The following is a 13,635-nucleotide window of genomic DNA, read 5'->3' as shown; positions in this document are numbered from 1 at the left end:
GTCACGTGATTTGCAGCACTAATTGCTTGTATTATTTAAATTGTAACTGCTATTTTTATGTAGATCTGAAGAAGTACTCTGTTATGTACGAAAGCGCTAATCTTTTATTTTATTTTATGCATTGAATCAGTGCGTTTTATTGGACTTATTAATTTTTTTTTTTTGCACTACTGCAGTTTGGTTTACTTTGACAAAAAATATTTTCCTACAACTGGACTTTGCTCCTTTACTTTGTTTTATTTTGCTGAATATAACAAAATGAGCAATATGAAGTATGCTAAAAATTAACAGCAGTTATAGACTTTTGCTTTGAGGGTCACATAACATGATAATCATTTAAAATGGTAAACAAGTTTGATGCATATGCTCATTCGCATTATTACATGCTTATATTGAATAAACAGACACTTTAGTATTTATCATACACAGCAAGAAAGCCCCCTGCAAAGTGTGAGGTAATCACAGGCTACATCACTCCTGTGTCCTCCTTCAAGGCTCTTCTACAAAAACTTCATTCCCTGTGCTTGTGATGGTACATCCCTTTTAGTCCATGCAAACTGCCTCAGTGTCAGGATCCAGGGGTATGCATAAATTAGAGCTATCCATGTACTATTTTCAAAGGTATCTGTGTAAAATAATATTAACTTAAAAGCTTGAAAATGTCTCCAAGTCTAAAATATCAAGATATGATGTTGAGTCCTAGCTCCATGGCATATGAGGGAATGGTACCTTATCTGTGATTTAGATGACCAGATTTTGGCTAGCAGCTTGAGTATTGGAAGAACCAAAGGAGGGGGTGGGAGTGAGTGGCATACAGCTCACCAATCCCAGTGAGAAGGGTGGTGGTCCACTCCACTGCACTGCATGATGGACCTTGCTGTGGATGGGATAACAGAGCTCAGTGCTTGGACTGGGGATGTGCACTCAGCACCCAACAAGCTGTTTTAGCAGTAGTCTGCCAAGGGGACATTTTTTCCTGGGACGGAAATGTATGGGACCGTGCCTGTCATCCTGTAGAATGGAAGGAAATTACATAGCTACTTGTATTAGTGAAGCAGCAAGTCAGATGCAAAGGGATAGGACATTAGCACCACAAGAGTAAAACCCCAATAGCTGCTTAAATTATGGCCCCTCTGTGTTGACTCGTGCCTAGTGAAAGGGGATCAAAAGAACAACTGTTCAAGGGAAGGGAATGATGATCAGCAAGGGCAGCAGGACAGCAAAAAAATGCAGCAGAGCAAAGGCTGATGAAAATACATTAATGCAAAAAAATCATAAAACAAAGGTTCGCTTCTCAGTCAAATGACAAAAATCTACAAGCCAAACTCCAAGCGAAGCAGTTTGTTTGTGAACCTCCATTATGCCAGTAATCAAGACTTTTTTTTTTTTTGCCCATCTTCAATGCCTGCAATACTATAAAGCACTGCATGTGCAGCCACTCAACTGCCTGATAAGTGAGGTACCTTCACTAACTACAACTTTATGACTTTGCATGTCCATGCTGACATGAGTTACATCGCTAGTCCATCATACTGGCTCACTAAAAGCAGAAAGACCACTAAAAAAACCTTTGTGTGCCCATGCTGACATGAGTCGCATCGCTAGTCCATCATACTGGCTCACTAAAAGCAGAAAGACCACTAAGCAAACCTGAAAACCTATTGACATCCTACATGTCCGCTCACCACCACTTACTGCACTTCATCTGAATCTGTATAATCCTTAACTATGGCATACTGCTTTTTAATCACCGTCAACCTTCACCACACAACACTCTAGACAGACTTGGGAACAAGCTAAGAAGCAGGTGCTAAATCTAACATATAAAGGCAACACCATATCGCTGTGCATACTAAGGAAAAGTTACCATCAACTACATCAAGTAAAGCCAAAGTGATTCGAGTTTAACAGGAACAAGAATGTATCAACACTGCCACAAGCATGTGAGAGAGAGCCACTAACAGAACTTGGGTCACCTGGGTCATAGTCAGAGATTTACCCTCTATACCAATGAAGCTGGCACTTCTGGATTTACTTCTGATGTCAGTGACCTGCACTGTAATATCAAAGGGTTGGCAGGAGAGGGCAGGGAAGGATATAAGAAGAGAGAGGGCAACCCCACTCACAAGGAGTTGTTGCACAGCTTGCAGCAGGTTAACAATACAATGGAAATGCAGATAGATGTCTGTGACAGGAGCCTGTATATGCCTCCTACATGGACATATCTGCATGCAGTGTGATGGGTAAGGGAGACAATGAACAGGGCATTAACAAAAAAAAAAAAAAAAGCCTGCAGGGTAAAATCTTTGGGCTTCAGCCTTCACCCCACAGGGTATTATGGAGGCAGTAACCTATGAAGACATTCCAGGGATTCAGTTCAAGACATGAAACAAAAGAAAAAAAGCAGCCAAGTTTCATAGACTCACTCACATCTCTCATTTTAACCCAATAGCTAGAAAAACCAAGAACCTAATTTTTAAACTTTTACAACTCATTCTAAAAGTACAGGTCCACTCCCTTTTAGATGGTGATATACACCCAAACCCTGGTCCTACCACAATCACAGCTACACAGCCTGATACACCAACTCCTACTATCACACACACGCTTACCAAGCCCCCCAACTCTCTCCTGATAGCTCATCTTAACATTCGTAGCATCAATAATAAAGTTGCTCACCTGCATGCCCTTCATGCCCTGAATGCATGTACATTCTTTTGACATACTCTGTCTGTCTGAAACATGGCTTAATCCATCAATACAAGACAGTGCAGTTCTACCCCCTGGCTACAATATCCTGAGACGTGACCATAATACTAAGAAAGGTGGAGGCGTAGCCATACTTTAAGAATGGATTACAAGTTACCTTGCTAGACCCCAAACCTCCACTCCAACAATGCAGAGATTCTTCTAACTAAGATTCAGCTTAACAAAAGTAAAGCCATATATCTAATCTGTGTCTATCTCCCCCCAGGCAATAACATCAACAGATTAGAGGCTATCCTCAGCTGGCTCTCAAGAAACTAAGAAACTACCCCCAAGAAACCATTATACTTGGAGACTTTAACATAAACTGGAACTCCTGTATATCTAAGCAGCCTTCTACTCAGATCAACCTATATGGTTTTACCCAAACTATAACAACCCCTACACGTACCAATAAACCTAACAACAAAACAAGTACCCCTGACTGGATACTCACTAATACTCCCCAAAAAAACTATAAAACAGGCACCCTCCCAGAGGACATAAGTGATCACTTGCTTACCTATCTAATCAGATCTAAAACTGAAGTTCCAAACTCAACCATCTGCAGAACTATTTGCACTAACAAAAACTTTAACCCTGCTCACTTTCAAACTGAACTAAGTGCCTGTGACTGGTCACCCCTGAAACACCTCCCACTAGATAATGCAGTGAAATACTTTAATTCGAAATTTCTTTCCATTTTAGACTGCCATGCCCCACTACGCAAAGTTAGAATCAGAACTAAACCAGCACCATGGCTCACCAAAACTACCAAACAAAAAATCCTCCAAAGAAATATACAATGGGCCAAATGGCGTTCAACAAAAAGCCCCCTCAGATCACTTACAATTCAGACAGCTAAGAAACGAAACAAAAAAAGCCATATTAGCCGATAAAAGAAACTATTACTACCAGCTTCAACAAACCCACCAAAATAATCCTCAAAAATTCTGGCTAGGCATCAATAACCTCCTACACCCCGGACACTCAAGCACTCCCACTCCCTCTGGCTCTGATCACAACAATCCCATCCAAATAGCAGACTCATTTAACACATTTTTCACTGAAACAATACAATCCCTAGCCAACCAGCTATCCCCTAGCACCTCATGCTCTACCACAACCTCTACCAATAATCCTCCTCCATTTCATTTTCAACCAGTGCCCACATTGCTCATCTTTAACCTCATCCAGAAACTTAAACCCACCACACTCTCTGCAGATCTACTACCTGCAGAATACCTGCAAAAAGCTGCTACAGTCATAGCCTACCCCATATCCATCCTCATTAACAGAACTTTTTCTGAAGGAACTATCCCCTTAATCTGGAAAGTCTCTCACATTATCCCCCTGCACGAAGGTGGTAACTCCAAGGAGTTCCCCAATTACAGACCCATAGCCATACTATCTCCTTTGGCAAAAATAATGGAGAAATGTATTCATTTACACCTGTTAACCTACCTACTTGATCACAATTTACTAGCACCCTGCCAACATGGCTTTAGAACATTTCATAGCACCACCTCTGCTCTCTTATCCTTCACTAACCACATTAATAGTAATCGTAATAATGATACTCTATATCCTCAGCCCTTTTTATCGACCTGTCTAAAGCATTTGACATGGTTAACCACAACCTCCTCATAGACACACTCAAAAACCTGTCATTGGATGCCCTTACTATACAGTGGTTCCAATCATACCTAAATAATAGGCGACAGGCTGTTCTATGGGATAATACTTTATCTTCCCACCTCCCAGTAGCCCTAGGGGTCCCTCAAGGATCCATATTGGGTCCTTTACTCTTCTCCATCTTTACAAATGACCTCCATTCTGTAATTCCACAAGCTGACTGTACCCAATACGCAGATGACTCCACACTCATATGCTCTCCTACTTCCCAATCAGAACTTCAGTCACTAACCCAAAAGACCTTTATTTAGTACAGTCAAAAACTGGCTCCTACAAAAGTGTCTTATCATAAACCCAAAAAAAAAAATAAAATGCTACTATTCACCCCCACTCGCAGAACCTCCCCACTTAACTTTACTATTACTTCAAATAGTGGAACTATAATATCTCCTGAGCCAACCACCAAACTATACTTGGAGTACTAATAGATAATAACTTGTCTTTTGAACCTCACATTAATAACACCATAAAAATAGTAAATAAGAAATAGGTTCCCTCTACAGAATCAAACCATTTCTAACTCCTCTAGCCAGGGTCACCATTGCTCACACCCACCTTATCTCTACCCTGCTCTATGCCTCCCCTATCTATACCAAAGTATGCAGAAGTAATCTGAGTAAACTGTCATCCTCCTACAACAATATTGCCAGATTTGCAGCTGGGTCCTCCTATAGAACTCATCACTGTATCAACCTGAATTATCTTGGATGGTTAGAGTTGCCAAATCTAATACTTTTCAATCAACTAAGATCCTGTATCTACCTCAGAATACACCCATACTTACATCCCTAGCCATCCCCTATAACAATCTCAAAACCTTATACTCATCTAATAAACTACTTGTACAAATATCTAAATCCAACAACTCAGCTGGTGATGCCCTGTTTTCTAATACAGTAGGTAAAGCCTGGAACAGCCTCCCAAGTCAGCTAACCTCAATATCCTCAGTTAACCTATTTAAAAGCAAGCTCAAACCCTACCTCAAATCACACTGGCTATGCCCCTGTGATAACCCAGACTAACCACCATACCCTTATCTAGACTCCCTTGATTCCTAGCCTGTTATGAACATGATCTTGTGTTTACGCGCTGATAATAGTGTGCGTGACCATTCTGAGGATTTTTCTCATGTATGTATATACTATTGAATGACCAACCGTTTTCATATAAGACCACAACTCCTGTGAGAATGAACACTATAACTGTATCCTTGTATTTTGCTTTTGTAGACTCTACCCATTTAACACTAGTGGTTATTCTTTTTGGTTTTTGTGTGACCTTAGTATCTATAATATCTCTTAGATATAATTTCCATTATTAACTCAAACTATTGTTGTATCCAGGTTATTTTTACATAAGGTTTTTTTTTCCCCTACTGGAATACAGAATATAAAATCCTAGGTATGTAATATGTTATAAAGTTTTGTAATGTACCAATTTCTACTGTAAATATCTTGTCTTGCCCTATTTGGTTATTTGTGGAGCTTTTCTCCCCGGGCCTCCACTGAAAATGGACATATATCCAGCTGGACTAACCCGGGCAACAAATGTAAAATAAATAAATAAAATAAAATAAAAAATGACATTTACTGTAAGTATTTAGTGGGTTAGCCATCTAATCAATAACCTGATCAGCAAACTGAACTTTGAAAAATTATGACAGAACACACACAGTCCAATCATGTAACATAATATTTTACAGTACCTGACAGAGACGGACATGCTCATAAGGATGTGCAGCCTCATGCAACCGGGCTTTAGATTCTCTCTTCTCACCATGCACAATTAACAAAGGTTTACTCCTGAAAACAAAGCAAAGACATTAAAAATTCACAACTTGCATGTATGCCTGCCTAGGAAAAAACAAACCAAGCCTGTGTTATGATCTACATTTATGACTTACATTTTAAACTATATTTTTGATATTATGCACACACCCTAGCACCCTACCACCCTGTCCAACGAATCTGCTCAAAATGACTTCCACAAGCTCATGAAAACTCTCTCTGGTATGCACTGCACCTTTCATGAGCCAAATTAATTAATCTAAGGCTGATTAAAAGCTTTCTCTGAGAACTGGAATCAGTTTGGCAGCATCTTTTCTGAGGAGTGGAACCTGCCCCATTACCCTGAATGGGATTATGGCTGCAACTCCTTAGCACTTTACAAGCTGCCTCTGTCCATTAGTAGTACAAGGAGCAATCCCAGGGTAAATTTTCTATTTCCTATTCACAGATCTAAGCTGCGCTTCAATATGGACAGGGATGAACTTTGTTTTATGTGGGTGAGGAGTCTGTTCCACAGAAGCATTATCCTCTGTGAGATGTACCTGCCCCTCCAAACCCTCCTGTTGATATTGCAGAAGAGGTTTACATCCCTAGACTGAGTATTTTTGATGTCATCTGACATGCAGTAAAAAATAGTTATGTACTTACCATAACTTGGAATCTGTATTATCCTTTGTCATCACTCACCACCATAGAGTATAGGATTCGATATTGGATCTGAGCCGGCAACACACTGTAGACAGATCCAAGGTTCTAGCTCTTCCCTCTCCCATGATGACCTGCTGCCCTCTAACCCCCAGATCGAGTTGATGTCATGTTCCTAAAGGCTACTCCTGCAAAACTGGAAAGAAAACACTCCAACTTCCTCCGTGATCTACAAGGTTGGGGGATAGAGGGAGGGAAAAATATGATGAATGATGACATAGGATAACACAGATGTCAAGTTATGATAAGTACCTAACTATTTATATGATGTTATGCATGTCAACATTCATCACCATAGGGTCAGAGTCCGCAACTACCATTTATCCTGAGAGGCCTCAAGGAAGGACATTCTGGAGCACTGTGGAGCCAAAAGAAGCCCTGCTCCTAGAAATCAAATCTATCTTGCAATAAGATATAAAGGTGTGAGGATTTGACCAAGTAGCAGCAGCACAAATATCATCAATAGAAAGCCAGGCCAAAAAGGCTGAGGAAGTAGCCACAGACCTCTTAGAATGAGCCTTGATCCTTCCTGGAACCTCAAGATGCCTATGGTGGTAGACTGTGGAGATGCAGCTAGAGAACCATTTAAAAATAGTGACCTTAGAAACCAGACGACCACCTCTATTAGGGGAAAAAGCCACAAAGAGCTGCTCTGACTTACGAAAATCTTTGGTCCTATGTAGGTAGAACTGTAACTGCCAGTGTACATCCAAGGTATGTAGAATGCACTCTCCTTTGTTGGAATATTTGGGAAAGAACACTGGTAGCTGAATACATTGGTTCAGATTACATTCAGAAACAACCTTGGGCAAGAAGGAGGGACTCGTCCTGAGAGAAACTCTGTCCTTGTGAAAAATCATGTAAGGAGGCGTAATGGCAAGAGCTTCCAGTTCCAAAACCCTCCTAATTAAGTTTATAGCCACCAGAAAGACCATCTTCCAAGACAGGAATTTGAGATCGCAGGAACTAGCAGTCTCAAAAGGACTCCTAGTCAGAGATTACAAAACCAATGTAAGGTCCCAAGGAGGCACGGGATCCTTAATCAGTGGTCTGAGCAGGAAAACCCCTTTCATAAATGTTTTACAAAGCCTAGATGAAAAAGTAGACTCACTAAGTTAGAAATCGCTGCCAAATGATGCTTAACAGTAGAGAAACTTGTCCTGCTTGGAAAAGGAAGGACAAAAACAAAAGGATGTCAGAAACAGAAACAGAAAAGGAATCCAGATTCCTGCTCTTGGCCCAGATAGAGAACATTTTCCACTTGCTACTATAAACCTTTCTAGTGGAAAACTTCCGGGAGGCTAGAATAATACGTTTAATAGGACTGCTTTAGAATCACTGGAATTGGAGATACCATGTGGTTAAACGAAGGGACCAAAAGTTTAGGAGAGGAAGTCCCGATGGATGGGAAATTAGATGCCGACAGGGATCCGGTACCCAGGGCGGGTACTTCAAATGAGACTTGATGAAGGGGAACCATGGCCGACGTGGCCAGAAAGGGGCAGTGAGGATAAGGGATGTCCTCAGGCATTGCACTTTCTGCAGAATCTTGGAAATTAGAGAAACAGGAGGATAGGCATACAGGAGACCTGGAAGCCAATCATGGAATACAACATCCCTCAGTGACTCTGCTGGAGGGGGGGGGGGGATCAGGGCGAAGTACCTGCCGCATTTGTGGTTGGGTGGGGAGGCAAAGAGGTTGCTGCAAGGCTGACCCCAATGGTCAAAAATCTGCTTCGCCATTGAGGGACCACTCATGAGGACTCAAGATCAATCTGCTGAGCCTGGCAGCCAACACGTTGGAGTCCCTGTGTATATACGCTGCAATAAGGAAGCGCCCGAAGACATCACCCATTCCCACACTCTCATGGCCTCTCTGCACAGTGGGTAAGATCATATTCCCCCCGTTTGTTGACATACCAGACCACAACCATGTTGCCTGTCTGAATTGCAATCGTCCCTCAAGTGAGGCAGTCCTGAAACGCTCGTAACAATAGAAGAAATGCTCTTGTCTCTAGAACATTTATGTGCAACTTGGTCTCTATGGGAGACCACGCATCTTGCATGGTCTTCCCCTTAAAATGTCCCCCTACCCCAACAAGGAAGTGTCTGGTGGTCACTGTGGCCTTGGGCGGAGTGAGATCCTGAGTTTGAGGCCACCAAAGAAGGTGTCGTCTGCACACAGGCGTCAGCTTTATAGCAGCACCCACATGTGGTACCTTGCCAGGGGAACAAGACGAATGGCTGAGGCCATCGATCCAAGGGCTCAAAGAACCATGTGAATGTGGGGATGCAACAGGTCTAAGACCTCCGTGACCTGTTCCCAGATCAACTGAACCCTGAGTAGAAGCAATGCTTCAATCTCTGAAACTCCTATGAATTCCAAAAGTTGTGTGGGGACCAGATTGGATTTTGAAAGGTTGTCAGTGATCCCCAACTGACAGAACAGGGGAAGAACATAATGGATTGCTTGCAGCAGTAGATGCCTTGAAGGTGCCATGAGAAGCCAATCATCAAGGTATGGAAAGACCTGAAACCTCTGCAGCTGCAGGTGAGCCGCTACCACTGCCATATATTTGGTAAACACCCAGGGAGCTGTGTTGAAACAGAAGGGTAGGGCTCTGAACTGGTAATGATTGGCCCCTAGCTGGAGGTGAAGATGTCTCCTGGAATGCCCGTCTATCTTGATGTGGTAGTAGGCATCCGGGTGATCTACTGAGCACATCTAATCATCCTTGTGTAAGAGAGGGAAAACAAACTGAGCAGTGACCATCTGGAACTTTTGACTTCTTGATTGAAAGATTGATCTTACTGAGATCCAAAACAGGACGCAGGACCCCAGCCTTTTTTGGCACTAAAAAGAAGCGAGAATAAATATCAGATCCTCCTTGCCAAGCTGGGACCTTTTGGATGGCTCTTTTTGAAGAGGTTGTTGAACTTCTGTGAAGACCAACTCCCTCTGACTGGGTGGAATGTCGGGGAGGTAACTTCTCACAGGAGGGAGTTCCAAAAAAGGGAATGAAATAGCCCCTGGAAAAGATGTTTAACACCCACTGATCAGAAATGATCCGTTTCCAGGCTAGTGGGTGTAGGGAGCAGAGCAGCCAGGCAACGTTTCAGGAGCAGTGATAGGGCTGCTCAGAGAAGGGTTACCAGAGTTTGCACCCCCCCCCCCCGTTTTGATGGCAGCATTGGCCATTGAAACCTCTCCCCCCGCCTCTGGAAGAGGAGTCATCCAGACAAAGTCTTCTCTTCCTGCTTGCTGCTGGTCAAAGTGTCCTTCACGGAAGGTTAAAAAAGGGTAGAACCATCGAAGGAGGCATTTGTAAAGGACGCTTTGAAGGGTTCTACAAACCCGCATAAACGTAACCAAGAATGATGCCTCACAGCGATGTCAATACTTTCTGCCTGAGAGGTAGCTTAGAAATTAACCTCATTGAGGAGTTCGCAAGGGACATTAGAGTGAGAGTGGATAGCTTGGGAGACACCTTCTTAAAGTCTTCTGCTGGCAATAACTCTGTAAGGGAAGTGGAAAACTCTTGGACCAAATCACTTTGGAGGCTGGTAAAGTGCACCAAGTAATTAACTGCTCTCAGCCCAAAAGTAGCGGAGGCATAAACACACTTCCCAAAATGGTCTATCACCCGGGACTCCCTGTTTGGGTGACAGACTGTGGAGCTCTGCTCCGCCGCCACCTTCTTGGTGGCAGCTGCAACCACAATATCATCAACTGGAACACCTTTGCTCTAGAAAGAATGGTCCCGCAGGAGGATTAAGAAATCTGTCTGCTCTTTTCGGACTGGCTCCACTGTGTCGGGCTAGCAGGGAGGAACACCCAGAAAGTAGATGGGCCCATCCCGAAAGCTTTCAGAAACACAGACTCCTCCCAAAGATGGGGGTTTGGGAGACCATCCACCCTTCTGTTTCAGGATTTCAAGGATGTCCATAAAGGAGACATCCTTGGGCGGAAATCTGGGGGACCCATCACCTTCATCGAAGTCTGAGTCCTCGGTAAGGGACTCCATGGCAGGGTTCAAATGCCTCCTCATGCACTTTTGCTTACAATGTACCTTCTCTGCAGGGGGCTCTGGGGAGGACACGGAAGAAGCAGGGACTCCAAGAGGGGAGAAAACCCCCTGAAGACTCAAACAGGAGGGCTGACCCAGGACAGGATGAGAAGCCTCACCAGCCGAAGTACAGAAAGGCAAGGAGGGACCATGAAGTGCTGTAGATGAAACTCCAGCCTGGAAGAAGGTCCTCTCTACCACCTAGAAAGCAGAGGGACTGGAAGTGGTCCCATTCCCCATGTCTGAGGGAGAAGTCCCCCGGAGAGGAGGAACGAATCCAGAAACAGCACCATGACCTCCTGATGATACCAGTCTGGAGATATCGAAGGCTGAAGTGCCAAGGGGAAGGTACCATTCTGAGAAAACAGTACCAGATCCCACCCCAGCTGAGTTGACATTGACCACTCTGGCATGGGGCTCACTCTGGTCCAAGGGTGGAGGAACAGAACAAGCCAGGGACCCTGACAGGATCAAGTAAAGGGGGATGCTCGATTTCAGATCTGAGACAAACCAGGCTGGGATCGGATCCAGGGACCTAGGATCCGACAGCCCCAGTTTCTTAGAAGTAACCAACAGTAAGAAAGGGATCTTCCTCTTGGGATCTGCAAAGGTAGCTATGGGGGCGAGATGTGCCCCCACATACGCTAATATTATTTTGTCCGCCTGGGAAGATAGATATATTATTAATTCCAAATACTCTCAATGTTGGAAGTTCTATAAGCGGTTTTTGGATATGTGTTTCCTATGGGTAGGTTCAGAGGAGGAATTTTCTGCTTTCTATAAGTACATTTCAGAGTCTACTGATTTTTTGGATTTTATGTACAAATGTGACATGAATATTTTAAATTATTTGGACATCTCCATTGGAAAGGGTGAAGAAGGTTTCTTTTCTAAAATTTATAGAAAGGAAACCTTCTCGAATTCCTACTTAGCTTTCAATAGTGCCAACCCTTACCATCAGAAGAAAGGTATTGTTAAGGGACAATATGTAAGGGGAAGCCGCATGACATCAAGAGAGTGTGATTTTGATGATGAGTGTAGAAAGTTGCGCGAAATGTTTAGGGATAGGGGTTACCCCACTAACCTTGTGGAGACGATAGAGAATGAGGTTAGGGTAGCAAGACAGGACAAATTTACACCCATTTTGGGAGATAAAGCAGGATTGAGTGGGGTAAAACCAAAAGTAGATAAATATGAAGGAGAAAGTAATTTTGTAGTGGACTATAATGGTGATGCAGTTAGAATAAGAAAAAATTTAGAAGATGAATGGAATAGGTTTGATGAAATCTCGGACCTTGAGAGCATTTTTGAAGTGCCACTGAAATGTACTTACTGAAGGGGTAAAAGTTTAAAGACTATTTTGGAGGGCAAAAATGAGGTGAACATAGTCAGAGATGGGAAAGTAGGAACTTTTAAATGTGGACGATGTTCTCAGTGCCCACACATTTGTACAAAGGAGATCATCCTTATTGGTAGTAGGGATAGGCTGATCCAGAGTAGACAATTTGTGAATTGTGATACTAGTGGGATAGTGTATTTAGCGTTGTGCGACCACTGTGATGCATTTTATGTGGGTGAATCGGAAAGGAAGTTGAAAAATAGAATATATGAGCACAATTATGAGATTAGGACTAAATGCACTGTATAGACACAAAAAAAGTTGTCAGGAAGCAAAGTTTAGCTTTTTTGTTTTAGAAGTGGTGCAAAAAGATGTAAGGGGTGGTCCATGGGAAACGTCTATAGAATATAAAGAATTATTGTGGCAACTATCGTTGGAAGCTAATAAGTTTCCAGGTTTGAATGATGCAGTTTCCCTTGACCCGGTTTTAAAGCTGAGAGCAAACAAAACTTTAGTTCTTTAAACTGTTCGATTAATGTTTGAAAATGCCTTTTGTTTTCTAGTAGCCTGCTGGAACTGTTTAAAATCTAATGAAGTTTTTATTGTGGTTTGTCCTGTTGAGCAAAACCTCTTCTTAACACTAGATGGTGCTATTGGCCACAAACTTTGTAAGTTTATGAGCATTTTAAAATGTATTTTAAAATGTATTTTTTTAAAAGTATTTTGAATTGTTAATAGTATTAAAATGTATGTTTTTTTAATGGAGTTTTTAAGGAAGGTGTTTTATGTACTTTATTTACACTAGTTATTATGTATTTTTTGGAATGTTTCATTTTTTTCCAGTATGTATGGGTTATTTAATGCACATTTTAAAGTTGAGCAATTTAAATATTTAATTGTTTTATTAACTATTAGTTAATTAGGGTAGAGGATATATATTGTTGGGCGTGTTTTAGGTATGCATTTTGTTTTCATCTGAGGAAGTCATTTGAAACGAAAACGCAGGGTATTGTGAATAGCGTTTATGTGTTTGGTGATTTAGGAGCCTTTTTGTGGAATAAACTGTGTTGTGTGGTACAAAGGAGTCGAGCCCTTCTTTTACAATTGCTCTGTTTGGATTTGTGCTGGTTGGACTATCTGGGCAATTTGGTCTCCATTTCTTCATTTTTTACATCTGCTAAGGAAGCCTTTGATGGGAAAACAATGGGTCCCCCCTGAGCAGAAACGTGTTGCAGGACTCTCCCAAGGCCCTGGGGTTAAATGCGGCACAAATGTTGCATTCAGCCTCCAGGTGCAG

General features: G+C 42.3%; 1 protein-coding gene across 3 annotated transcripts in view; it reads right to left on the bottom strand.

Annotated features, from left to right (window-relative positions):
• The window catches only part of TDP1 (tyrosyl-DNA phosphodiesterase 1), a 2,057,997-nt gene that overhangs the window by 1,699,386 nt on the left and 344,976 nt on the right, over nt 1-13,635 (bottom strand). For all 3 annotated transcript variants that reach the window (XM_044074699.1, XM_044074698.1, XM_044074697.1), the window contains one exon: nt 6,146-6,242. In XM_044074699.1, coding sequence (XP_043930634.1) covers nt 6,146-6,242 — 97 coding nt within the window. The remainder of the gene's footprint in view (nt 1-6,145; nt 6,243-13,635) is intronic.

Source organism: Protopterus annectens, chromosome 6.part0 (genome assembly GCF_019279795.1).
Source record: "Protopterus annectens isolate FY-2018-M chromosome 6.part0, PAN1.0, whole genome shotgun sequence".
NCBI classification, from domain to species: domain Eukaryota; kingdom Metazoa; phylum Chordata; order Ceratodontiformes; family Protopteridae; genus Protopterus; species Protopterus annectens.
Note: the sequence above shows the minus strand (reverse complement) of the source record. Positions and strands in the feature narration are given on the sequence as shown.